Consider the following 27,029-nt stretch of genomic DNA (forward strand, 5'->3'; position numbering starts at 1 on the left):
ACCCATCAAACATATAATCAAGTATCCTAGATAATAATTGGTAGCCTATAAGGGATAATAGGCCTATTCGTATCTCATCTATCTACCATCAGATCATCTAAAGCCTATAATAAGGCAATAATATATCCAGCAGCCTTAGAATTTACGTATAATTGTCTACTCGGGATCTAAGTCCGGGTTAAGCATTATATTTAAACAGAATATAAATAATTTAGTCCTTTTTTTTTTTCCTTTCTATACTCACATTTCGAATCAACTAATTATTTAATCACTAGCTGTAAGTTTGCCTACACGTTATCTTATGCTTTCTACTAATATAGGTCTTACACCGCTCGTCGACGACTATATATTTATTTACTAGATATAGTCGAAGGCATCGCTAAAAATGTAAATTCGGCCAACTCTTAGATAACCGTTGCATTTTTTTCCCTTTATCTCCATTATAACTCTGCGAACAATTTAGCTATCTTATAACCCCCCCTTTCAATTCGGTTAGCGTCTTTATATATATAGCTTAGAGTTACGCTAGTCCCGAACTAGTAACATTTTAAGTCGCGGACCGAGAATATAAAAAAAGAATCAAGGATATAAAGTAAAAGACGTCCCAAATTTTTTTTTAAAGTGATCTAATAGCCAAAAGCTATAAGCTAGTAGTAGCTATGTTATTAATTAGGAATAAGAGGGACTAATATAGGGCACGATAAGCTAAAAGCGGTTAGCCTTTCTCTGTCCTCTACTACTAGTAGATCGAATAGATTCTATCGCCTATAAAATCAGGAATAGATTTATACTTCTATTAAAAATAGTGGCTTAAGTATAGCCAAGGCTAATAGTAGGAGATAGGAGGCGTAGCTAAAACAGACCGTACATTTAGCAGCTTTCTTACTTTAGTACAAAGCAGCTAGGCTCCAAAAGGCAACGAGTATAATTCATCTCTATATATACGCATAAATTTTACTTTATAATTAGCGATAATTCTATTTAATAAGCAGCTAGAAGTAAATAAAAAATAAGAATTAGGAACTTTAGTACTTCGTATACCCTCGCTTTACGTAAGCCGGCGACTAGTATAGGAGATATTATTCTTTTTAAGGGGTAGCGCGAATAAGTTCTTCAAATAGTTGAATTACCCGAAGAGCAACAACCGAGACTTTCTATATAAGATGCCCTTCACCCCGTCCATCGATAAGCTCCTACCGAAGACGAATATTAGAGTCCCCTCTAGGAGCAGATACCTTTATAAAATTTAGTGCCCCAGTCACCGTAGAATAATCTAGCTAAAGGTTTTCTTCGGGACTAGGTATACCGTAGACAATGCTACTTTCTAAAGAGTACCGGATCACTCTAGCAAATCTCCCAAGGGTATCTCCTTCCTAGACTGAAATGATAGGGCAAACCGTAAAAAAGACATCGTCTTTAGGTTGAAGAATAACGAAAATAGACTTATTCCGTATTATTTCTACCTTTAGCTATAAGTCAAAGAACCTACCGAGTGTAACAGCGGATAGCTCGTATAACCCGCTCAATTAGAAGACGGTTTCCTCTACGCTAGAGAACTATAGGTTAGTAGCGCTATTCCACACATTTTTAGGAATACGAAGTCTATCCGCTATAAGCGACTGGCTCAGCTATAGTCTTCCCGTAAAACCGCCCTTACTCTCCTCGACTATACGCTCTTCTAACTATTTAATATAGAAGGCATATCTTTCTTCCTAGTTCCGGACTATCTCTACTAAAGAAGCTCTAGCTTCTAACGAGTAGCTTTTATAGAAGCGGTCGAATTCCTTTATACGATATAAGAGGATTTTGTCAACACCCGCGTTCCGCATCTCGAACAGTCGTTTCTAAAAAAGACAGCACTACTATTAATTAGCGAGGCTAAGTCTATAACCCGCTTCCCTTATAAAGCGCTCGGTAGCGACCTTCTCGGCTATCGTAAATTCATTAAGAGGGCCTTTAGAGGTTAGCAAATCCTTTAGGTTAAGAAGTTCGGCGCCTTTTTTGATAATTTCCTAATACACGGTCTCGTTAAATCGAGATTAGATACTTTTGCTTACCGAGAATATATTCTCCTACTTAATTAGCTAGACTACATTAGGGTATTACAACTTGACAATACTATCCACAAAACTCTAAATCGCCTTAACCTTCGTTGTTATAATTACCTACTTTGAATAGTATCTATATCTTCCGAGTGGATCGCTAAGCTTAATACAGTTAATAAGTATATTCTCGACGATACTATACGGCACTTTTCCACCTTAATAGGTATATACGTCGGTTAAGGGTATTCTAGCCTAGGGTAAGTTTATCGCTATATTCGCTTTATCTATCGACGGGGAATCGGTTGGTATATTTCCTTTTATAGGTAGTACGGCATTATTCATCCCTTACGATATTTCTTTAAGAGTAGTCTTATCTTTCGCCTTAACTTTATTCTTCCTTTTCTTCTTATAAGACGGTACGTCTAACCCCGTATAGTCCGCTCTACTTCGTTTTTTAGATATAGGGAGGAACCGATAAGAGCCGCGCTTTACTTTAGGATCCGGACTAGCTATAGGAGTAGGAAGAGGTAGTAGATCTATTATTCCTACCTCCTATCTTATTTAGCGGACTATACGTATTAGTAGATATAGTTGCTCGAACAGCAGTTTAGGGGCTTACTAAAGTCAGAAATACTAAGTATATATTACTTAATAGGCTTATCGTAGTAGTTACTAATTCCGTAGATTACTAGCAGCTCCTAGATTTTCTCCGCTATTAAAGACCGAAAGATTTCCTCTATAGTAGGTTGTACTATAGATATAAGCTCTAACTAAGAGATATTAAGGGAGAGAAGTCGGGCTACCACTATTTTAGGTCGCATAAGTAATACTAATCTATATTAGGGAAATATAGGGTCTAGACCGTAGCTAGTAGAATAAGATAGAAAGAAAGGGAAATAAACTTTTCTAAATAGACTATATTATAATTAGTATCTTATACTCTATCAATTTACTACTAGTAATTTGTTTACGTACTCTTCCTACTATAGCGTTGCTTTAGTAATAGCGTATTATATAGGTTTCTTCGGTATACCGGCCTCTTTACTTTCTCGCGCTCTTTAGCCTATCGTCGTATAGGTAGTATGATCCCTAGTAGAATAACGATCTTAAATTTCCTTATAGTAATTTTTATATTATAGTATTTATTGTCTAAATTAGAAGACTTCCCACTAAAAGGGGGTATTCGACTAATAAGACATTCGCCTACTAAATACGTATATAGTAGTGGCCGCGCGCGTATCTAAGACTTAGTAAATCGATAAGATTACAGTTTATAAGGCGGCTAAAGCGTTATACTTATAGCGATTTTGATCTAGAAAGTGCATACCATATTATAGTGATCTAGTAAGAAGCACGTAATATATACGTAAACATCTATAGTCTATATAGATACCCGTTTTTAGATAAGGCTATAGCCTCAGGCTTTATAATAGCTAGAGGCGGTTAGCGTTTCTCTTTATATTTGCTTAGAGTTACGCTAGGCCCAATCAAGATACTATTAACTAGATTTTAGTACAGCGTAAGACTAGAAGGCTATACGAGATTTGTCTCTATAGAAAAGAACCTAGGATTAAGAAATACGATTAGTCACCGCTATATATACGTATAACCCTTCGCTGCTTATACTAAGATCTTAGAATAGGGAGGCTGTTACGGACCTACCCGTTACTAATTAGTTGGTGCCCCACCGGGTATATAGATAGGCCGACTAAGAGCCAACCGATCTTTCTATTATCAGATTACGTGCAATATCCTATACTCTGGCATCCCTAGGTATCGGAGGAGAAAGAAGTTATGATTATACTCTAAGTATAATCCGCCCTAAGCCGGACTAAAGTTTAGTATATATATAAACAAATATAGACACCACCTAGTGGTACATATAAGTGGTATATATAAGCTAATAAGGTTAGCTTGAATTTAATACCTAGGAAATCTAGTATAAAAGTTAGTATGTTACTATGGGTAGGTAGGATGAAATGATTCTTCTAATAGACATTAGGGGTGCCTAGGTATTAGGAAATTCGCTTAGTTTAAAATGGAGAGTGTCCACTAGCCAATTATACTTAATAAATACCTTCTTTTATTGCGTTAATAAAAAAGATAAATAAATTAATCGGTTTATTTATTCTTTTTAACAATTTTATAGTCGGATTTCTAAGACAATCAATTGTTTATTATCGGCTATAAATCTTCTCTTGCCCGTTGACCTTTATACTTTACTAGTATTAATTGGCCTTCTTACGCTCGTTAACAACTCTTAGCACGCTATTAATTATTCTATCCTCATTTTTCTACAATACTAGTATCGTCGTTAACAATATACGTTCGGTCGACTCCTAAATAACCGTTATATCGTATCGTTTATTAACATAATACCTTACTCTAAAAAATATTTATACCGGCTTTTTGCCTAGTTAATATATATTACCTCTTCTTTCTGTTGCCCACACTTTTATTGCCTCTCTCTAGTATCTTAATACTATAATTCTGCCTAGTTATATAATCATATAAACTTTCCGTTAGGGGCGTATAAAACGGCCGAAAATAATAATAAACTAATTAATTCGTTTATATATAATTAATACAAATATATTAAAAGAAGTAAAGTGTCTATTAAATACCGTTAACTATACTACACTCTCCGCCCTAAATAACGCGCATTTTCTAATACCTAGGCACCGCCCGGAACAGTCTTTTTTTACGTTAACCGATAATAAATTCATTTGCCCGGCTACTTAAGATCACGTATATATACTAATAAATATTTCGATTAATATAAAGGGTTGCTAGTACTAAAGGTATACTATAGTAACGTTATAGTTACGTAAAAGGTTTAGCGGGCAATATATTAATAACGTTAAAAGTACGGTTGCTTTTACGTTACCGCACCTATTTAATAACCGCAAATAATACCGGTAAATGCCCTTCTAGTCTTACGGGGGCCGCCTTATAAATTCAATATATAAAAGACCAATTTTCGTGGTCTTCTCGCGTTCTATAATTGATAACTCCCCTTCGTATAATAACATTTATATTTATTAAGCCCTTTCCTATTAATAGACTTAAGTTTTATAAGAGTTCCTGTTATCTATATTTTCTATATAGGTTTCTCTTCTCCTAGGAACCCCTAGATATTAAGGCAATCCGCTTAATAGCCGCTATTAAGGCCACTAGGTCTAAGGATACCACTTCGAAAATAAAATTGATACGGCAAAAACAATACCGTTATAAAATAAGTCTAATAAAAAAGGCATACGAATATAGTAGGATATACAGCGCAGATATATACGTAGGTATTCGTATACGGGAGACCGGTTAGGTATATATCTTATCGGCGGATGCTTTAGGCTTTTAGGCTTTTCTTACTTCGCAATTGGTATATAAACTATATAGTATTATCTACTAGGCGGAGCGCTGACTTACTAGAGCTCTTATTACCCGACTCCGACTATAATAACAGATCGTGATTCGGAGAAAACCTAGGAGGAGACAGTTTTTAGGGAGCAACGATAGGCACTTTATAACGCAACTACTATATACTAGAGCATTTAAGTATATATATTTCAATCCTTATTACAGTATATTTTCGCCTATAGACATTTTTATAAAAAACAGTTATTGCTTTTCCTTTCACTCTCTTACTTGCTATGTTAAGAAGTATATTAGAGGCTATACTAAGCCAAATACCATAGTAGTCTACAGTATCATTTTGAGCTTTATAAATAAAGTAGGAAGAGGCTCGAAGCTTAACTAGAAAGAGCCGCTAAATTAGGGTAGGGAAAGGAAGATAAGCCGCCCTACAATAGACTATATTATAAGAGATATATACCTTAGTATAACAACGATTCTAAGCAGCGATATAGATGCCTAAGAAATAAACGTGGTAACGCTAAACGAGTTGTTACTTCCGGCATAAATATTAGTTATCCTACTAGTAAGGATTACTACCCTAGGAGTATAAAGCGCCGTGGTTTCCTTATAATAGTTAAAAAATATATAATACCTATATCCTAACTGACAATAGAAATCACGATATTTTACGCTATTGTAGTAGGGTACTTACTAACAATACTCTTTCTTATTCGTATAGCCCCCTCCTTTCTAAATCTACTTAGAATTTTGTCGTTCCTTATTACGAAACACTTAATATATCTATACTTATAGGGTCGCTATAGGCTAATTGCTCCTTACACTCGAGTAGATGCCTTATTATATCTCGCGTACGCTATAACAAATATTTTTCTTATTGCCTTTAAGACTCCGTTAATAACAATAGTAAGAGACCGCGCCGGAACCCTTTTAGTAATTAATATAAGTTTCCTATTCTTAGTATACTATTTAGGATTCCTTACAAACGCTATAGGTATTTCTTTAATAGTATATAAGCGTATCTATCGGGCTGTAGGTTAGATAACTAGCATTCTTCTTAGTTTATATATCATTATAGTAATAATAACTGATTAGAAGAGCTAGATACTTCGCGAGAAACCTAACCTCTTCATATTAATTGTTTGTCGTCGCTCTCACTTAACCTATCTTATTAGATTAGTAGCGCTAATCCTTCTTAGGGCTCTATGATTATAGCCGCGATTTTATTATTATCCTTCCCTTTTATTCGCCGTTTCCTTTACGAGCTATTCCTTCGACTGTACTAATCCCTAGCTACAGCTTATATATATTCTATATAGCGGTATCTACTATCCGGTACTCTACTGCCCCGGCTATATATTTATATTCCGCTTAGTATAATACTACTTATATTACTAGTCGAACTTTTCCTTTTTATCGTTAGGAACGGTATCTTCCCCCTACGTCCCTATTCTCGTGCCTCTATCAGATATAATCGGGTATAATAAATACCGATATAGAGCAAAGAGGCAACACCGCTGAAAGTAAGGATTGTACTTATAAGGCCCTTATATATCGAGGTAGGCTAATATATAAGTCTCTAGATACCCGCGGTAAGCCTATTCTCCTAGGCCTAGACACACCCGTTTATAGTGACATCTTGGTCGCTAGAAAAGCAGGATATCCTAGAGCTTTTTATTTAACCTCGAAGAGGGCTTACTAAAACTATTTACTATCGTATAGCCCTAGATGGCTATACTTCCTTGATAGTATTTGTTAGCGGGCCGTATAGAGTCAGCAAATCCGTAGACTATTACGAATACGTCTTAGCAATTACGACCGATTTCGGTATAGTAGGTGTTATATCTTATCTTAAAAAGCTCCTATACGGGTATAACACTTGTACGTTATATATACGCCGGGTATATTTCGTATAGGAGGTCTAAATATTGGGTAAGTTCGGCCTCTACGTTTAAAGAGCAAACTAACGATGCTAAATTTCTTAGATATTGCTATTATAGCCTAACCGCTTCTGAATAGCTTATTAAGCGATAATATCTTAGATAATGGCTATATAGGTTGGCTGTTCTTATTTAACTATACTCGCGCTAATAATGTGATATAGATACTCGAAATGTTCTTTTTTGTAGTATCAAACTAGATAATAGAATATAGCAAGCCGTTTAGCCAGTATCGCCGCGCGATAGTTTTTAATAGAAAGCCTCGATATAATGAAATTATATTAGAAGAGGCTTCCGGGCGAAATATAAAACGGCTGCTAAACACTTATAAAGACCGCGGTGAGGTTCTAGTTATAGGTAAGTCTATTACCTTAAATAATAAACTAGACGCTAACTTCCTAGTATCCGTATCGTATAAAGTACGAGACCGTTTGAGAGAATTAGTTTATAAATACCTCGAATAGAGAGTAAGGCTGTATAAGATAGAGTTTTAACCTTTATAACGAGAAGGGACCAATCTATTAAGTAGGGGGAGATAGGGTAGGTGGGGCTAGTGAATAACTAATTAGCTATAGATTAAATAGAATTCACCGCCCTCTAGAAATAAGTTTAACTATTATACCCGATCTATTCTTTACCTTTACCGTAAACCGATTTATTAGTGTATTCTCCGGTCTAAGGAATAGCGTATGCTCTATGCTTCTATGATTAGTTCTTGTTCATTCTAGTTACAGTATAATTCGGGATTTGTAAACAGGGTGTACTCTATTTCCTAATCGGCTTCTATTTTAATTCTTACGGTTTCTTAGAAAGCGATTCCGTTCTAACTATAACCTTACTGTTATATTAACGAGTATTTTTATTAGGGTATAGCGACCGGCAAAATCTACTTTAACGATCCTATCTTTTTTTTGGCGGGTTGGGAAAACTGTGGCTATAAGAGAAAAATCGTGGTCAAATAATTTAATTAATTGCTGTTTAGGTTGCGATACCTTTTTAGGGTCGTAACTAATACGGCTCCTAGTTATTACCTTTTAAGATACGCCTTTTGGGGACGCTAGAAACCCCTATATACTATTGTTTATCTTAATTTCTAGCTATTCGCTTTCTTCCTTTATTTATCTAGCTATCCCGAATTTAGTGTCTGTTCCTCTTTATACTTTACTTAATAGAATACGAGGCAATTCTTCTACTATCTAGATATTCCCCCTTAAAGCCCACTATTGTGAGAAGTTGACTATTAATTTCTTAGTGTCGCTGACTAGTATACGAATAATGGTATTATTTGACCTAGATACTTTAGTCTCTTATAGTGCCCCTAGACCCGATATTTCTGATAATAATCTTATTGATTAGGATGCCTAGCTTATACTAGAGGCACTCTATAATGAAAAATATCTGGCTACCTCATAATATAGCTTTATTAATATAGGAGACTATACTGAGCGTTAGCATTTACTGAAATATACCCCTTAGCTTTATTTAAACCTTCCAGAAGTCCCTCTGCCATCAGATAGGGGTTTATAGTTAATATAGTCTACAGATAGTAATAAAGAGACAATGATAATAGGTCTCTAAACGTTAAGTCTAGGCGTATATGCCTTTACGAAATGTAGAAATATAGAAATCCAATCTATCGTGATTAACGAAAAAGAACAACTTAAGTATTCAAAGCCCCATAAAGACAATTTTAGTGCTTTTAGCCTTAGGAATCACTACCAGAGAAGAGCCCTAACTTCACCGGATCTTAAGCTTCTAAAAGTATAAGAGATCGAAAGGGAAACCTTTCATAAATATAAGCTAGTCGATAACCGGACCCAGGTAGCTAAGTACGTTAACTACATTCAAACAATATGTTAGATTGCAACTAGCGAGACTATAAGCGTAAAACAAGCTCGAGACGTCGAAGACTGCGGTAATAGCTTAATCACAATTATACGATCCGACGGCCCGATTGCCTCGTTTAAGTCTCTTTTACTCAACTATTACTTATATATCTTACCTCGTATTGACTTGACTTCGTCCCTAGCGGTATACGTGTTATATCTGAGGTACCTAAACTCGCTTACTTATTTAGTTTCGAAGTCAGACGATATAAATCGCCGTCTTGCCTAGATTTGGATCTATATTTAGTTCGAAAATCATATTAATAATTTAAAGGAAAGTGAGAAAAACGGTCTTCCGCTTAACCGATAACGTTAGGCAATCCCTACGATCGCTAGAGATTCTATCTTATAGGCTTTTTATAGGAACCAATTCGTGCCCTAAAAAACAGATCGCGACTATTTAAGTGATCAATACCGCTAGGGCGAGCGTTGGTAGAAAGCTACTACTTATATAGGACTTAGTGTGATTTTACTAGCTAGTAAAGACTTAGCAAATCAAATATACGCTTATTTATGCCCTATAGAATGGTTGTATTGCTAACTTTGAAATAGAGGTAGAAGAACAGCTTTTTAGAACAAAATGGTAGATACGTTGGCTATTTATATTCTCAATCGCTACCTAGCTCTAACTAGTCTTTATCGATCGTTTAAGTCTATAGTAGTAGACCTTATGCTTGGAGGTGATAGCGTCTTTTCCTAGGACCAGCTAAACATCATCTAAGAGGCGCCCGTAGAGAATGAAGCAAATTTATACAAGCTAGAAACATAGGTGGTTCCCAACCTTAAGTCTCTGTCTAGAATTGCTTCTTCCCACCTAATCTTTCTCTAGAGATTCTAAGGCCATAATTATATCTAGTAGGTGTTAAGTTAAATATATTATTTTATAATACTATCGTCTCTCTCTTGCTCTTAGACCATAGGGAACCGTGCCCTAGAGGGAGGGCCCTTTTCTAAGTCGCAATTGCTAACTTAGATTTATCTCTAAATAACCCCTTAAGCTAACGTTATTAGATCATATCCTACAACCAATCCTTATCTTCTCGATACGCGCGCTAGCTAATAGTTGCGGATAGCACTACCTTCTCGGTCCCTATCCTTTAAATTCTTCAATAAATTCGTGATAAAGATCGTGGTCTATTAGAGGGTTTCGGTCGGCTGTAGCCTTACGACGGGCCGGTCATAAGTTAATCACGTAGTCACTATAAGTCAATCACGTAGTATATATAAAGTCCCTTATACAGTAGCCACGTCTTATTTTAGAAATGGCGCCTTATATCTATCTTAATTTCTTAGACGATATTCTAAGCCTACGATCTCCTTTACTTATAACTAGTAATTATTGGTTTTGTACCGTAATATTCTGAATAGTTAGGGCCTAGCCGCCGTTTAAGGACCTACTAGGAAAATAATAGTATTTCTAGGTTCTTAGTTTCTTCTATACTTAAGATTAGATCTTTACCGATAGCTCTTTGCTGAAGTATACGAGCTAATAGATTTCATTGTCTAGATGTACGTTTGATAAATTTACTAATAGCCTTTCTGATATGATTAAAAGTTACGGGTATATAATGAAACCTTTGAAAACTATAAGCAAGCTAATACTTATAATTCCTTAAAAGATATCATTTCCTACTATCTCTTATAGGAATAGAATATCCTTATAGAGACTAAAATAGACCGAGTAAGAAGTATCAACTCTCCTACCAATCGACTTTCTTTACGGATAAGCGGTTGCTAATAAATGTTAGTTTTATATTCGTCTACTTATAACATATTGGCTTAGGTACCTCTTTTAAAGATTTAATAGACTTTACTATCGAGAGGGCGGAAAGGAACCTAAACGTATCTAAGTCGATAGGCTACCGATCTATATTATCTACTCCTACCATTCTATCATCTTTTATATACTTCTATATGATTTCTATAGTGATAGAAGCGAGAGTTTTAATATATATATTCTGTGTCTAACCCGGCGGACGTTCTACGTATATCTCTAAGCTAGCTATAGGGGGTTAAAATAATCATTATAAAGGAGGCAATTGCTACTTACCGATCTTGATAACGCTATCTAGGCCGAGAAGAATATTCCGGTATATCAGAGACTAGTATTCTAATCTAGTTTTATTAAGATAATATAAACCATCCAAAATCTGTACTGTTATAAGCTTAAAATACTTGAAGTGTCAAGAGCCATATACCTACCAAGTCATAGAAGCTAATTCCGCCTACGTAGGATAGAGAGACCGACACCCTATAAGCTGCTCTAAAGTAAGCTGGAGGTCGTTAACGAGAGCGTATATACATCCTTTATTTACGAAGCACTCTCGGGCTATTAATATATTATCGTAGTTAAGGATATTATATAGCCGTCGTATTTTAGCCACGTCCCTTTTAGTATACTCCCGAATAGCTACTACCTAGGACGGACGGGAACGGCGAGCTATAATGAATACCTTACCTACTAGACTATACCTAAGTATCCGACGATAAGTGTCCTAGGGTGATTCCTCCCTTACGATTAACCCGCGAGATGTACCTTCCTCGCATACCTAAGGTAAGCCAAAGAGTTTTGGGCCTCTACTTATAACCTTTTATATATGTTCGCTCTAGGGAGACGTTTTTCTTTTTTTTTATTAGAACTACTGTCTAATTAGGTAGGTACATTAAGCTGGTATAGCTGTTTGCTTAAGGGTGCCTCTCGTAATAGGTTATTTGTAAGCCGTTCTTAGTAGCTCTTAAAGTCAATCGCTATATAGTGCTTATCTTGTTTCGATATATTTAGGCTAGATTAAGATATACGGAAAGGAAATAAGGTGGAAATGTATAGCGCTTAAAGGCGAAGAGGCCTATTTATAATGCAATTGTATTAATAGAACTAAATTTGTTTTAAGGGCTATCCCTAGCTTTTGTAGTCATATTAGTCACTAGGACGCTGAATCAGCTAGGTAGACCCTTTCTTCTATAAGGCTAAGACCAGTTAAATATAAATAACCGATACTCTACTACTACGTATATTCTGCCTCACTAGCACTATAGACGAGTCTATATACATAGATCCTAAGCTATAGATTTTGATAGAAAGGTATCGGACTTACTAAGGAATAGCTAAGGTTAATATCAGCTAGATTACCCCCTACCTATCCATCTCGTAATATATAAACACAAAAAATGTAGAAAGACTCTATAAGGTATTTGACAAAGAAGGTTGTCGAAGACTCGATATATATAACCACGTAAGCGCTGTTGTATTAAGAGAGCATCTCTATAAGGCTCTTTAAGCAGGGCGAGTAAACGCCGCTAATATAATGACTGATCAACCGAGCCGCTACCTATACCTCTATTTCTCTACTAGTTCTGTATAGTGCCTTTATAGTCAATATCGATTAAAGGCCGGAGAACACTATTTACTATCGATCGACTAATAGTAGACTATTGACTTATATTTAGATGGTAAGCTAGAAATCCACTATATACTTTCCCGTAGTTTTGACAACCCTAAGATATTAGTCCCGATCTTTAAATAAGCCTTATCAATAAATATTCTAACGAGAGAGTTCTAAGCGATAGTAAGATTTACCTAAAAGTTCGGCAATATCGATATAAAGCAAATTTATACTTCGAAAATCGATGGTTAGCACGGCTATTAGATAACAAAGCTAGGCGGCTTCGCGGACTTAAGTCTTATCCGAGCGTCCGAGCTACTTTTAACTCGTTACTCGGCTTGCCCTCCTTAATAATATATAGAATGTAAATCGGATCTCTTCTATAGGCTCTAGCTATCTACTACGATAAGGTAAGGTCGTCTGACTCTTAAAAAAACATAGATACTGATTACGTTCATAGGAGATAGTTCACGCGCTAACTAGGCTACGGTAATACTAGTCTTTACTCGTAGGACACGATTATACTAAGATACTTAAAGTTAACCCTTATACGGTAGAAATATTACAACTCCTAGTACCTAGAGTGTCCTCGAAGGATAGAACCACCGTAAAAGGTCTTATATACAGTAGCGAAGTCTTTTCAAACTTCACAGAATCCGAGCGGACCTTAATTTGGAAGCGATTAAAGAGGATAGAGGGCATAATTCTATCTCTATATATATTTTTCAAAGATCTCTAGTACCTAGAATCATACGCGAACTATATCAAACGGCTTATTATACCTTCTAGATCATTCCCTACGATTAGAGGCGCTACGTATACGGCCTTTTTGTCTTTTGATCCTACCTATACGTAGTTCTTAATACAAATATCCGAAGCTAGGTTTCGATCTTACTCGTACTCCTAGGGGGACCTAGCGGAACTTAGATATCGATAACTATGGCTCTATACTATACGTCACTACCCAAAGTTATCCAAAAAGCCTTAGAAGAAAAATCCTACGGCGAAGCCTAATTGTAAGGTAGTAGAGCCTATAATACTATATAAGATAGCTATACTTATAAAGAGACTTAGGTTTTAGTCGCCATAAATTAAGCAGCTTATCTAGTAGTCGCTAGATCGGCAAATTACGCAAGATACTCTTTTAAGAGCCCGTCGACTAGATCGTTATCGGTATAATAGGGAAGAAATTGAATCTCTAATCAACAAAGTCACCGAGTATTTCTTAAGGGCCGTCCTTCTTAACTATAAGCTTCTAGTACAATTCGTTAGTAGAAGGGAATCTAAGAAAGAATCTCGATATAGATATCCGTAAACCGAAGCCTAACTATAAGATTATTAGTTCCTTTTTATCGACCAACTCTATAGTGATTCCCTCCAAAGGGAACGAAAAGCTACTTCCATTTTGGTAAGGAGGAGTATCTACTTTACCTTCTTCGGCGAGCTACTAATACCCTATAAAAATAACAATATAGCGGGTAGATCTCTAACTCCAGACTTACCAATATCCCCGCTTTTTATTCCGAGCAATTGTTCGCCGTAAGATAAAGGAGAACGAGTAAGGTCTATAGGTATAGGAGCCGGGCAGGATAGCAACTTAGAGCGGCAACGCTTAAAAGATATACACCGAGGGAGACGTTAGTAGAAGCAAGCGAAGAAGCTACAGAGGCAATAGTAACGATAGTAGCGAAGATACCAATCCTCACGTACCGACCTTTATTATAGTAAGGAAATCGCGCGTATTAATTCGGAAGGTAGCCGGATAGGAGAGGTAGCGGAGCTAGCGTCCGAGGTAGAACTTAGGTTCGTTAGAAGTAGGGGTATAATAAGTCAAAATAAGTAGGGTCTTCTTTATATAGAACTAGCCGAAGCCGATAAACTAGAGTACGGCGAGATTATTAAAGGGGATTATGGTTTTAGCGACGATAAAGAATCAGAAGATAGTCACACTAGATTTAGGTTTGTTCCCTCGAGACCTCCCTCGCCTTCTATTAGGTCAAGATATACCTCCACGGAACTATAAGTATCAACAGTCTCGTACGACCAACTATCCTTAATACAACCCCTATAGTTACTAGGAGAGTTCTGTTTGATATCTATAGCCTCTTTACCACTATACCTAGATATAAATTCGTATAAGGGGTAATAATACCTCCTCGCCGCTAGATTTAAAGATTACGACTCTATAGCACTAACGGGCAAGGAAAATAAAATCCTTCGTCTTACTAATACCGAAAACGAGGAGCCGCAGGGAGGGGGTAAGGAAAATATAGCTAGGGGAGAATCTTCAATAGATATTAATATAGAAGAGCATATAGGCGAATAAGAGAATAAAGCGGTAGAAATAGTAGCGCAGCTTTCTTTATCGGAAGAAGTTGAAAAAGCACTGGCAATTTTAGAAGGACGTGGGGCATCGGAGATAACATCGGGCCCCTCTAAGACTATAGGTACCAAAAGTACGGCGCTACAAGAGAGCGCTAAATTCAAACTATACGACTATACGTAACGGCGCTAACAAACCCCTAAGTTATCTATTCCGCTATAGGAAACTCTAGAGCAGGATATAAACGCACTGTTACGAACGGCTGATTAGGAATAGATAGTAAGACCTAGTACTCAAATTGATTTCCTCGAAGCATAGTATCATCTTTTGTTAGAGATGAATGAAGAGTAGAGCTTATAGCCCGTAGCTAGTTAAGTTAGCCCGAATTAGGACTAGCAATAGGCACCGGAAGAAAGATTAGGCTCGGTCGAGTTCGAACCGTAGCTAGAAATTTCGAGCTCGATCGATCAAAACTCTAAATATTATAGAATAAGGAATATCTGATCGGAATAGGAAGAACGGTCGTCTAAGTCTATACCGCTAGACGCTTCGCTATAGGTTTATATTATCGCCGATACTACGTAGAAGGACACTCTAGTAGAGCGCCCCTCGTCGTTACTACGAGAGTCTCCCGCGCAGACCGATACGCGTATACGAATAGAAATAGCTAGATCAGACAAGTTGCCCGAGGAATAAGACGAGTCTCGTAGGCGAGGAGAAGGAGCGAGCGATACAGCTAAGCATTCTATAGTAACAATTATATTCCGTATACGTGATGAATACGGCGACTAGAATCGCTTAGTCTACTAAATAATAGTAGATCTATCTAACGCCTCTTCTGTTAGGCGAATAGCGTCTAAAAACGCGCGAGAACGTTAGGCAACGTTTTATAACTAGAATCTACGGTAGGTCCTACCGGGGCAGTGTTTTGATACGGCGATTAAGGATAGCACGAACACGATATTCATAATATTCGGCGACGATCTAGTTATAAGTAAAGAGGCGGTGAATTCTATCGTACGAGTAATTGAACCCGGTAGTAATAATAATCGGCCGACAAAACGCCGGCAGTAGGCGATAAATAATACACTTAAGATCTAGATTATGATACTTATATCCTATATAGACCGTAGTTAGAAGACCGAGGACCCTTATAGTTACTAAGCTAGGGTAGCCGCTAGTTAATAGCTATAAAGCCTACCTAGACTAGGAGCCGTAAACGTACGTCTAAAGTAGGTCTACGTCTACTGCCTTCTATCGGTGGCCTCGAATCAACTATACTAGGTCATAGTGCCTAAAGCCAAAGCCTTCCTACTATAGCTTCCTAACTACGGACCTATATCTTTAGACTCAAAGCCCGCCTAGACGTAGATCTATAGATCTATTATATGACTAGCCTTAAGGTAGTGGATTTGTGTCTTTACCGGCCTAGGGATAATATAGGCTAGAAAACACTCTTCCTCTATCTATAGAAGCCCCCCAAATACAGAATACTATATAAGAAGCGCTATATCTAGCTTTTTAGTTAAATCTATCGTAAAGCTTATCTAACCTCGATTTCTTAGTAAACGTCCCTAAGGGGGCTCTTAAACCCTCTAGTTTGATACTAAAGGTAAGACTATAATAGGCGAGCCTCTTACACTAAGATCAATCTCAACCTCTACCCTAGATACCCCTTTTCTAGCTAGCAAATAACATAGGTAGCAGGCGGGGCTAGGCGTTCTAGTAGGGTAAAGGAGACTACGAAAGAAAGATAATTAAATTCGTGGGCCTTACTCTAGCACGATGAGTCAGCGTCCTAGACTAATCACATTAAGGTAGTATATAGACGACAATACATTTCTTATTAGCCACTAATCAATTATTTAAACTTATGCTGCTTACTTCTTCCGATGCTCCTATATATAGTACTGCCTCGAGTTTAATTAATAATACTGACGAAATATCTCATTATGATTTAAGTACGGCTAGCGTAAGTACGCTTTCCTTTCTTCTAGAGGCGTTATCTAAAAACACCTAGTCACTTTATCTCCCCCCTCGTATACCTAGAGGTTGGCCCTAACGGGAAGAAATTCGCTACGCCTAGCGGGATAATCCAAAGCCTCCGGTATCGTTATAAAAGTTCGCCCGAAATAATTTATATAGTTAACGACGATGTTAAGGATATCTTTGGCTATATCCTTCAGTACCTTTATAGTAGGGACTACTCTGTCCTTATTCTAGTAGCCGATAAATCGAGTTATACTTTATACGAAGATGAATTCGATATTACAACGTAGGATCTACTTCCTTTAAAAGAAAATTATTTTGCGAGTTATAAAGATATCTAGGTGAAGACCGATAATTCGATATCTTTGCTATATTATAGAGATAGAAACCACCTATGCAAACATCCTAAGACACTGCTGGTATATACTCGTTTGTATAACTTCGCTACTAGATATAGATTGGACCAACTTCGAAATATGAGTTTGAATAAGCTTTACTAGACTCTCTCGGAATATCTATTAGATTTAGAATAAGCGGACGTAATCGTTAAGCTTTTACGGGTTACTAATAGAATAGGCGCTATCTATACGCTAATAATTCACTATATATTATTATACCTAAAGACTTTTATACGTTATTCTAGTTTTCTCTCGTTCTTAGAAGAAAACCATTATATCAGCTTCTACTTATTCAATCTCTTATGTGATTCCCTATGAGCCTTTATTCTTTATAGAAGGGCCTAGAGCGCTGAAAGTATCCTAGGATATTGAGATGAGATCACGTGCCCCTGGGTATATAAGACATACCCGGGGAATTAATTTCAGTTATAGTAACCCCCATCCCGGTGACATAAAATGCCCTATATAATGAAACGCCCACCAGGTACCTTCACATTCGAGCGCCGTCACACTTAATCCGCGTATTGAATATTGCCTAAGAGCAGTAGAGACAATAATTATCTGATTTCTTATTCGATACTCTTTTTTAAATAAAGATTACAAACAGTTAAAGTGGCGGATTATAGGACGGCACGCGCTACTAGAAAATGCACTATTTACTACTATGACGCCGAGATCATCTATAAAAGCGTCTGAAATGAATAGGAAAGACGACGTTATATCATTTCGCCTACCTAGCGAGCTATATTGACTTTTTATATCATCAAAATTATGTTACCTAAGAATATACTAGTTTTAGTAGAACTCTTGGTAGTAGAAAGGTATATAAGATAAGATTACCCATAAGGCGAATATACCGAAAGGAAACAATCATATAACTTGATGTATGAGAAATACTAGCGCTGCGAATCGGAACAGCCGTCCTACAACCTTGTCCATAAGTAGGGGATATCAAACTATGATGGTCTATAGTGCTATAAGAAAAGTCTATAAGTATAGATATTATATCTCTATATATACTGCCTATATACTAAACGCTATAGATATAGGTCTAGGATTTTGAAGCCTCTTCACGTTCCCGGTGTTAATCTAGGAAGTCTAGAGGATATCGAGAATATTCACTGTTTCGGGATACTGTACTTATATCTAAGTATATTCTCACTACCTTCTAGGTCTCGTCGGTATATCGCTTCCGCCTCGTTATATTTTCCTTAGCTGGAGAGAACTAAGCTAAGGTTATTGATACTAGTAAGCGTGTTAGGATGCTTACATCTAAGGACATTCTCTCGTGCTTCTAACGCCCGTCGGTATATCGCTTCCGCCTCGTTATATTTCCCTTGGCTGGAGAGTACTAAGCCAAGGTTACTAGCACTAATAAACGTATTAGGATGCTCACGTCTAAGTATATTCTCTTGTGCTTCTAATACCCGTCGGTGTATCGCTTCCGCCTCGTTATATTTCCCTTGGCTGGAGAGAATATTACTAAGGTTATCGATACTAGTGAGCGTGTTAGGATGCTTACGTCTAAGCACCTCTTTATATCCTTCTAGTACCTATCGGTATATCGCTTCCGCCTCGTTATATTTCCCTTAGCTAGAGAGAACTAAGCTAAGGTTACTAACACTAATAAGCGTAGAGGGATGCTTATATCTAAGTACCTCTTTATATCCTTCTAGTGCCCGTCGGTATATCGCTTCCGCCTCGTCATATTTCCCTTGGCTAGAGAGCACTAAGCTAAGGTTATTAATATTAGTGAGCGTATTAGGATACTTACGTCTAAGTATATTCTCTCGTACTTCTAACGCCCGTCAGTATATCGCTTCCGCCTCGTTATATTTCCCTTAGCTAGAGAGAATATTGCTAAGGTTATCGACACTAGTAAGCGTATTAGGATACTTACGTCTAAGCACCTCTTTATATCCTTCTAGTACCCGTCGGTATATCGCTTCCGCCTCGTTATATTTCCCTTAGCTAGAGAGAACTAAGCCAAGGTTACTAATACTAGTAAGCGTAGAGGGATACTTATATCTAAGCACCTCTTTATATCCTTCTAGTGCCTATTGGTATATCGCTTCCGCCTCGTTATATTTCCCTTGGCTAGAGAGCACTAAGCCAAGATTATTAATACTAATAAGCGTATTAAGATGCTTACGTCTAAGTATATTCTCTCGTACTTCTAACGCCTATCGGTATATCGCTTCCGCCTCGTTATATTTCCCTTAGCTAGAAAGAACTAAGCTAAGGTTATCGATACTAGTAAGCGTGTTAGGATACTTATAGCTAAGTATATTCTCTCGTGCTTCTAACGCCCGTCGGTATATCGGTTCCGCCTCGTTATATTTCCCTTGCCTAGAGAGAACTAAGCCAAGGTTATCGATACTAGTAAGCGTATTAGGATACTTACGGCTAAGTATATTCTCTCGTGCTTCTAACGCCCGTTAGTATATCGCTTCCGCCTCGTTATATTTCCCTTAGCTAGAGAGAACTAAGCCGAGGTTATTGATACTAGTAAGCGTATTAGGATACTTATATCTAAGTACTTTCTTACTACCTTCTAGGTCTCGTCGGTATATCGCTTCCGCCTCGTTATATTTCCCTTAGCTAGAGAGAATATTGCCAAGGTTATTAATACTAGTAAGCGTATTAGGATGCTTACGGCTAAGGAAATTCTCTCGTGCTTCTAACGCCCGTTAGTACATCGCTTCCGCCTTATTATATTTCCCTTAGCTAGAGAGAATATTGCCAAGGTTATTAACACTAATAAGCGTATTAGGATGCTCACGGCTAAGGAAATTCTCTCGTGCTTCTAACGCCCGTCGGTATATCGCTTCCGCCTCGTCATATTTCCCTTAGCTAGAGAGAACTAAGCTAAGGTTATCGATACTAATAAGCGTATCAGGATACTTACGTCTAAGCACTTTCTTACTACCTTCTAGGTCTCGTCGGTATATCGCTTCCGCCTCGTCATATTTCCCTTAGCTAGAGAGAACTAAGCCAAGGTTACTAGTACTAATAAGCGTATTAGGATACTCACGTCTAAGCACTTTCTCACTACCTTCTAGATCTCGTCGGTATATCGCTTCCGCCTCGTTATATTTCCCTTAGCTAGAGAGAACTAAGCTAAGGTTATTAAAACTAGTAAGCGTATTAGGATACTCACGTCTAAGTATATTCTCTCGTGCTTCTAATACCCGTCGGTATATCGCTTCCGCCTCGTTATATTTCCCTTAGCTAGAGAGAACTAAGCCAAGGTTACTAGCACTAGTAAGTGTATTAGGATGCTTACGTCTAAGTACTTTCTTACTACCTTCTAGATCTCGTCGATATATCGCTTCCGCCTCGTTATATTTCCCTTAGCTAGAGAGAACTAAGCCAAGGTTACTAGCACTAGTAAGCGTATTAGGATACTTACGTCTAAGCACCTTCTCTCGTGCTTCTAACGCCCGTCGGTATATCGCTTCCGCCTCGTCATATTTCCCTTAGCTAGAGAGAATATTACTAAGGTTATTAATACTAGTAAGCGTATTAGGATACTTACGTCTAAGTACCTCTTTATATCCTTCTAGTACCCGTCGGTATATCGCTTCCGCCTCGTCATATTTCCCTTGGCTAGAGAGAACTAAGCTAAGGTTACTAATACTAGTAAGCGTATTAGGATACTTATATCTAAATATATTCTCTTATACTTCTAACGCCCGTCGGTATATCGCTTCCGCCTCGTCATATTTCCCTTGGCTAGAGAGAACTAAGCTAAGGTTATCGATACTAATAAGCGTATTAGGATGCTTACAGCTAAGCATATTCTCTCGTACTTCTAACGCCCGTCGGTATATCGCTTCCGCCTTGTTATATTTCCCTTAGCTAGAGAGAACTAAGCTAAGGTTATCGATACTAGTAAGCGTATTAAGATACTTACGTCTAAGTACCTCTTTATATCCTTCTAGTACCCGTCGGTATATCGCTTCCGCCTCGTTATATTTCCCTTGGCTAGAGAGAATATTGCCAAGGTTATTAATACTAGTAAGCGTGTTAGGATGCTTACGGCTAAGGAAATTCTCTCGTGCTTCTAACGCCCGTTAGTACATCGCTTCCGCCTTATTATATTTCCCTTAGCTAGAGAGAATATTGCCAAGGTTATTAACACTAATAAGCGTATTAGGATGCTCACGGCTAAGGAAATTCTCTCGTGCTTCTAACGCCCGTCGGTATATCGCTTCCGCCTCGTCATATTTCCCTTAGCTAGAGAGAACTAAGCTAAGGTTATCGATACTAATAATCGTATCAGGATACTTACGTCTAAGCACTTTCTTACTACCTTCTAGGTCTCGTCGGTATATCGCTTCCGCCTCGTCATATTTCCCTTAGCTAGAGAGAACTAAGCCAAGGTTACTAGTACTAATAAGCGTATTAGGATGCTCACGTCTAAGCACTTTCTCACTACCTTCTAGATCTCGTCGGTATATCGCTTCCGCCTCGTTATATTTCCCTTAGCTAGAGAGAACTAAGCTAAGGTTATTAAAACTAGTAAGCGTATTAGGATACTCACGTCTAAGTATATTCTCTCGTGCTTCTAATACCCGTCGGTATATCGCTTCCGCCTCGTTATATTTCCCTTAGCTAGAGAGAACTAAGCCAAGGTTACTAGCACTAGTAAGTGTATTAGGATGCTTACGTCTAAGTACTTTCTTACTACCTTCTAGATCTCGTCGATATATCGCTTCCGCCTCGTTATATTTCCCTTAGCTAGAGAGAACTAAGCCAAGATTACTAGCACTAGTAAGCGTATTAGGATACTTACGTCTAAGCACCTTCTCTCGTGCTTCTAACGCCCGTCGGTATATCGCTTCCGCCTCGTCATATTTCCCTTAGCTAGAGAGAATATTACTAAGGTTATTAATACTAGTAAGCGTATTAGGATACTTACGTCTAAGTACCTCTTTATATCCTTCTAGTACCCGTCGGTATATCGCTTCCGCCTCGTCATATTTCCCTTGGCTAGAGAGAACTAAGCTAAGGTTACTAATACTAGTAAGCGTATTAGGATACTTACAGCTAAGCATATTCTCTCGTACTTCTAACGCCCGTCGGTATATCGCTTCCGCCTTGTTATATTTCCCTTAGCTAGAGAGAACTAAGCTAAGGTTATCGATACTAGTAAGCGTATTAAGATACTTACGTCTAAGTACCTCTTTATATCCTTCTAGTACCCGTCGGTATATCGCTTCCGCCTCGTTATATTTCCCTTAGCTAGAGAGAACTAAGCTAAGGTTATCGATACTAATAAGCGTATTAGGATACTTACAGCTAAGCATATTCTCTCGTACTTCTAACGCCCGTCGGTATATCGCTTCCGCCTCGTCATATTTCCCTTAGCTAGAGAGAACTAAGCTAAGGTTATCGATACTAATAAGCGTATTAGGATACTTACAGCTAAGCATATTCTCTCGTACTTCTAACGCCCGTCGGTATATCGCTTCCGCCTTATTATATTTCCCTTAGCTAGAGAGAACTAAGCTAAGGTTATCGATACTAGTAAGCGTATTAAGATACTTACGTCTAAGTACCTCTTTATATCCTTCTAGTACCCGTCGGTATATCGCTTCCGCCTCGTTATATTTCCCTTAGCTAGAGAGAATATTACTAAGGTTATCGACACTAGTAAGCGTATTAGGATACTTACGTCTAAGTACTTTCTCACTACCTTCTAGGTCTCGTCGGTATATTACTTCCGCCTCGTTATATTTCCCTTAGCTAGAAAGAACATTACTAAGATTATTAATACTAGTAAGCGTATCAGGATACTTACGGCTAAGGAAATTCTCTCGTACTTCTAACGCCCGTCGGTATATCGCTTCCGCCTCGTCATATTTCCCTTAGCTAGAGAGAACTAAGCTAAGATTACTAATACTAGTAAGCGTATTAGGATACTTACGGCTAAGTATATTCTCTCGTGCTTCTAACGCCCGTCGGTATATCGCTTCCGCCTCGTTATATTTCCCTTACCTAGAGAGAACTAAGCCAAGATTACTAATACTAGTAAGAGTATTAGGATACTTACGTCTAAGCACCTCTTTATATCCTTCTAGTGCCCGTCGGTATATCGCTTCCGCCTTATCATAATTCCCTTGGCTAGAGAGAATATTACCAAGCTTACTAATACTAGTAAGCGTATTAGGATACTTACGTCTAAGTACCTCCTCTCGTGCTTCTAACGCCCGTCGGTATATCGCTTCCGCCTCGTCATATTTCCCTTACCTAGAGAGAACTAAGCTAAGGTTATCGATACTAGTAAGCGTGTTAGGATACTCACGTCTAAGTACCTTCTCTCGTGCTTCTAATGCCCGTCGGTGTATCGCTTCCGCCTCATCATATTTCCCTTGCCTAGAGAGAACTAAGCCAAGGTTATCGACACTAGTAAGCGTGTCAGGATTCTCACGTCCAAGCATATTCTCTCGTGCTTCCAACGCCTATCAGTGCATCAATTCTGCCTCTTTAGAAACTCCTTAAAGACCTAGAAACCATCCATAATTAGACAAGAGGGTGGCGGCATTCAATCGATCATTATCTACATCACATATAGACTACAGCACACTATTGGCATGCGCAAGGAGCGATCGATATTATGTCTAGCTTTCGTAGTTGCTATCTAGAAATGCACGTGCCATAATCCCTCGTGATTTGGCCTGCTAGCCGTAAAGCTGCTGGTGTATGTCTAGCCACGCCCGGACCGATAACTATACCAAGCGGTACATATCGAACAACCGTTCGTTTATTTCTAGTCGGATCAGAGAATAGCTGAGCAGCGGCGCCAATGCATCGTGAAAGTCTAGGATATCTTGGTCCTAGTCGCGCACCAGATCTTCGGGGATTCCCTGCCGATCAAACATACTCATCAACGCTAGGAGATCGGTCGCCGTAGGCCGCTCCTAACGGATCTACTCAAACGATAACTGCCACGTTGTGATCACGGTATACCGAATGCTAGGATCCCGCCGGAGATCCGTAGAATCCTCATTCTAGAGAAGCCGCGTCCGCTTCGACTCGCTTTCGTAGAAAAGCCGAAGGTATGCCGAGATGGTAATAAGGGGCAACCGGTTAGTAATATACGCCGTAGCCTAAGTGATAGCTAATGGGATATACTCTAATACCTAGACTAGTGCCCTCTCGTCCCCTCTAGACTCTCTAGACTCTCCCGATTAGGGGGCCGGAATCCTTAACCGTAAAAGAGCTAAGGACTCTGCCTTATTTATTAGCTAAACCGCGATTATATAACTCTCGCTCCCTACTAGATTCCGTGCTGTAAGACCATTCCGCGATATGATCAGTATCGATCTATAGGCGGCCTAGGGTAGGAAGTTTACTAGTAGCCCTCGTTCGTTAAATATATTATTACTAAAAAAGATACTATCGTTATCCGTATTATCTAGTACTATTAGCTAGCGCCTATTACGTATATTATATAACTACTAATATATAAGCTAGAGAATGTTAATCTTCGGATCGTCCCGTCCTAGAATCTCCGTAACTATAGTAATCTGCTAGTAGCCTTATTCCAACCGCGCCGTATTGCTAGTATAGATCTAAAATACCTACGTGTCCGGTATAGATTCTCGTATATAGTAGGAATACTCGATAGCTACCTAAGTTTTTCTAATAATAGTCAAATTAGTTATTATTTAATAAGCATTCTGATAGGGACTACTTACTTAATACCGGCTAACCCTACTAATACTACCCGCTCGTAACGCTAGCTAATCGCCTTATATCCTTTCTAGATCGTACTAATTATAGCTTCGCGGCCTATAAACATCGGGTCCTTCTTAAAAGGTACTATAGAGTATAGTAGAGGCTTCGTACGCGTCTACGCTAAATATTGTCTCGATTAGCGCGTAAAAGGATACTAGATCAAGTTATCTACTGAACCGAGCCGCTATTACTAATAGCGCGTCCTTTAAGAACTACCGTAGTTTATCGACCGCCGTTCGATACCCGGCCGCGTTACGCGTATCGAATTTAACTACTATCGAGTGATCTATATATAGCGGTACCTTATCCTCTATATAGTCGGGAAGCTAGAGAAGGGCCGAGTCTGCGCTAACTGTCGTTATAAAATCCCCGGTACGTTTCTACTATCCGCTTTCTAAATCCTAATCCGACCGTTAATATATACTATAGCCTATTTTAGACGAAGACTAATATATACTAATACTAACTACCTTATCTACTCCGTCTTATAAAAGCTTACTACCTTACGGTCCCGGATTAGATTTTTGAAATCCGCTAGCTAGTGGATTAATAGGTCCGATTTACTAGAGATCTACTATAGTAGTCGCTCTCGCGGATAGCTTTAGTCCCCTACTAGTATCTACTAGATATCGTCTATTACTAGTCCTTTATATAGTATAGTAAAGAGGATTATACTATACGTGGCTCGATATAGCGACGTGATCGCCGGATGGTCTTCCTCTATTATCTAGATAGCCTTTACTAGGTACTATAGGTTGATGTTAGTATATAATCTATTGTGACTCGAATTTAATAGAGGTCCTACGTGAGCTATAATAATACCTCTAAAGCTATATATAATGAAGATTAGAGGTCTCTGCTAGAGCTAGTCGAAGAGTTAGCCTAAAGTTGTTGTTAGTAGACTAGTTAGATAGCGTTACCTACCTCCTTTATATTCCGGACCTTCTTGATCTCCTCTATTAGCTCCCGCCCGTAATCTAGGATCGTATCGACTTTATAGCTCGATAGCTTAGAGTTATACCCGTATATTATAGTGCGGTACTGCGGAAGATCCTTCGATAGGAAATCCTAGACCTATATTCGGCTAAGATTTCCTCTTCCTTACCACAATCTATACGTATATCTATCTAGTCCGGTAATAGCAATAATGCTATTATACGTCTTCGGTTAGTATTAAGCTTCTCGATATAGATAATAGTAGAGTCCTTACTCTATAATTATAGGCTTATTATCGTCCGGCGCGTAGAGCTAGGTAAATCTAAAGAAGTAGTAGTTAAAGCTAATGTTATTATCTCCTATCTCGATCTACTAGTCTCCGAGCGGGTTGACTCTTAGCTTAGCGAGGAACTAAGGCACCCTACCGCGAAACTATATTAGCGCCGCCCTCTCTATATCACTTTTATAGTATAACGGTATAATTATGATCTTAGCCGTGATATAAGATATCTCGTCGTCGCTAAAGTTATCGTTGAATACGTCCTATAATGTGGTCCTAAGTTCCCTATCGGGTAGTTCTCTCGATAGGCCTATTACCCGGAAGATATACGACTTTCTCTGACTAGCTATCGTGATATATACTTATACTTAATGATAGAATTGTAAGTTAGATAAGAGCGGACTACACGTCCTTTATAGGAAGATGGCCACCTTAGCCCTACCGGCGAGGCTGAATCAATCAATAAGTACGGGGTATCGAGTATATACCTATAATCATTGCTACTATCAACTATATACCAAATGCAACTTCCTCCTAAATTATTTCTATAGAGAAAATAGTTAGTTACCCGCCACAACTATATACTTTATCAATTGCTACTATTTAAACGCTATTTTCCCTATAAACTCCGATCAAAATAACCTCTATATAAGTCTTGCCCTGATATCATATAGTGTGATTTGAAACTAACTAGACTTGGTTTAGCTTAGAGCTAGCCAATCTAGACTTAG

The 27,029-nt window shown here is 38.2% G+C and overlaps 8 protein-coding genes across 8 annotated transcripts; 2 read left to right on the plus strand and 6 right to left on the minus strand.

Annotated features, from left to right (window-relative positions):
• Window positions 1-1,126: 1,126 nt before the first annotated feature.
• On the minus strand, window positions 1,127-1,411 carry N7516_004739 (uncharacterized protein; the record flags this gene model as incomplete). The annotated part of the gene is given in 3 exon segments (XM_057217459.1): window positions 1,127-1,221; window positions 1,236-1,273; window positions 1,344-1,411. 3 exon segments carry the CDS (start codon window positions 1,409-1,411, stop codon window positions 1,127-1,129), a joined length of 201 nt encoding a protein of 66 aa, XP_057079342.1.
• Window positions 1,412-1,865: 454 nt separating this feature from the next.
• On the minus strand, window positions 1,866-2,780 carry N7516_004740 (uncharacterized protein; the record flags this gene model as incomplete). Its single annotated transcript, XM_057217460.1, has 5 exons — window positions 1,866-1,996; window positions 2,170-2,207; window positions 2,395-2,554; window positions 2,595-2,614; window positions 2,719-2,780. Coding segments are annotated over 5 exons (411 nt in total), but the record flags the coding sequence as incomplete, so codon positions are not given.
• Window positions 2,781-6,616: 3,836 nt separating this feature from the next.
• N7516_004741 (uncharacterized protein) lies at window positions 6,617-9,470 on the plus strand. Its single transcript, XM_057217461.1, is given in 8 exon segments — window positions 6,617-6,696; window positions 6,737-6,895; window positions 6,919-6,976; window positions 7,140-7,249; window positions 7,254-7,349; window positions 8,834-8,876; window positions 8,949-9,118; window positions 9,218-9,470. The coding sequence occupies 2 exon segments, from the start codon at window positions 6,623-6,625 to the stop codon at window positions 6,795-6,797; spliced, it is 135 nt and encodes a 44-aa protein (XP_057079344.1). The 5' UTR covers window positions 6,617-6,622; the 3' UTR covers window positions 6,798-6,895; window positions 6,919-6,976; window positions 7,140-7,249; window positions 7,254-7,349; window positions 8,834-8,876; window positions 8,949-9,118; window positions 9,218-9,470.
• Window positions 9,471-10,875: 1,405 nt separating this feature from the next.
• On the minus strand, window positions 10,876-11,790 carry N7516_004742 (uncharacterized protein; the record flags this gene model as incomplete). The annotated part of the gene is made up of 7 exons (XM_057217462.1): window positions 10,876-10,977; window positions 11,031-11,089; window positions 11,213-11,245; window positions 11,294-11,345; window positions 11,384-11,393; window positions 11,473-11,656; window positions 11,760-11,790. 7 exons carry the CDS (start codon window positions 11,788-11,790, stop codon window positions 10,876-10,878), a joined length of 471 nt encoding a protein of 156 aa, XP_057079345.1.
• Window positions 11,791-12,548: 758 nt separating this feature from the next.
• On the plus strand, window positions 12,549-13,365 carry N7516_004743 (uncharacterized protein; the record flags this gene model as incomplete). The annotated part of the gene is made up of 4 exons (XM_057217463.1): window positions 12,549-12,599; window positions 12,794-12,934; window positions 13,013-13,036; window positions 13,126-13,365. The coding sequence occupies 4 exons, from the start codon at window positions 12,549-12,551 to the stop codon at window positions 13,363-13,365; spliced, it is 456 nt and encodes a 151-aa protein (XP_057079346.1).
• Window positions 13,366-18,504: 5,139 nt separating this feature from the next.
• N7516_004744 (uncharacterized protein) lies at window positions 18,505-23,782 on the minus strand (the record flags this gene model as incomplete). Its single annotated transcript, XM_057217464.1, has 31 exons — window positions 18,505-18,551; window positions 18,607-18,889; window positions 18,959-19,065; window positions 19,140-19,211; window positions 19,237-19,302; window positions 19,518-19,569; window positions 20,093-20,184; window positions 20,245-20,310; window positions 20,371-20,436; window positions 20,497-20,562; window positions 20,623-20,688; window positions 20,749-20,814; window positions 20,875-21,002; window positions 21,030-21,192; window positions 21,253-21,402; window positions 21,505-21,570; window positions 21,631-21,696; window positions 21,757-21,822; window positions 21,883-21,948; window positions 22,009-22,074; window positions 22,135-22,200; window positions 22,261-22,452; window positions 22,513-22,578; window positions 22,639-22,704; window positions 22,765-22,830; window positions 22,891-22,956; window positions 23,017-23,082; window positions 23,143-23,208; window positions 23,269-23,334; window positions 23,395-23,586; window positions 23,647-23,782. The coding sequence occupies 31 exons, from the start codon at window positions 23,780-23,782 to the stop codon at window positions 18,505-18,507; spliced, it is 2,868 nt and encodes a 955-aa protein (XP_057079347.1).
• A 196-nt stretch (window positions 23,783-23,978) lies between these two features.
• On the minus strand, window positions 23,979-24,351 carry N7516_004745 (uncharacterized protein; the record flags this gene model as incomplete). The annotated part of the gene is made up of 3 exons (XM_057217465.1): window positions 23,979-24,195; window positions 24,226-24,271; window positions 24,312-24,351. The coding sequence occupies 3 exons, from the start codon at window positions 24,349-24,351 to the stop codon at window positions 23,979-23,981; spliced, it is 303 nt and encodes a 100-aa protein (XP_057079348.1).
• Window positions 24,352-24,824: 473 nt separating this feature from the next.
• N7516_004746 (uncharacterized protein) lies at window positions 24,825-26,642 on the minus strand (the record flags this gene model as incomplete). The annotated part of the gene is made up of 9 exons (XM_057217466.1): window positions 24,825-24,905; window positions 24,930-24,976; window positions 25,119-25,166; window positions 25,299-25,353; window positions 25,582-25,620; window positions 25,647-25,691; window positions 25,723-25,809; window positions 26,007-26,150; window positions 26,616-26,642. Coding segments are annotated over 9 exons (573 nt in total), but the record flags the coding sequence as incomplete, so codon positions are not given.
• Between the last annotated feature and the right edge of the window lie 387 nt (window positions 26,643-27,029).

The sequence above is a fragment of the Penicillium verrucosum genome (assembly GCF_028828655.1).
Source record: "Penicillium verrucosum strain IBT 35672 chromosome Unknown utg000001l_segment0_segment0, whole genome shotgun sequence".
Classification (NCBI taxonomy): Eukaryota; Fungi; Ascomycota; class Eurotiomycetes; order Eurotiales; family Aspergillaceae; genus Penicillium; species Penicillium verrucosum.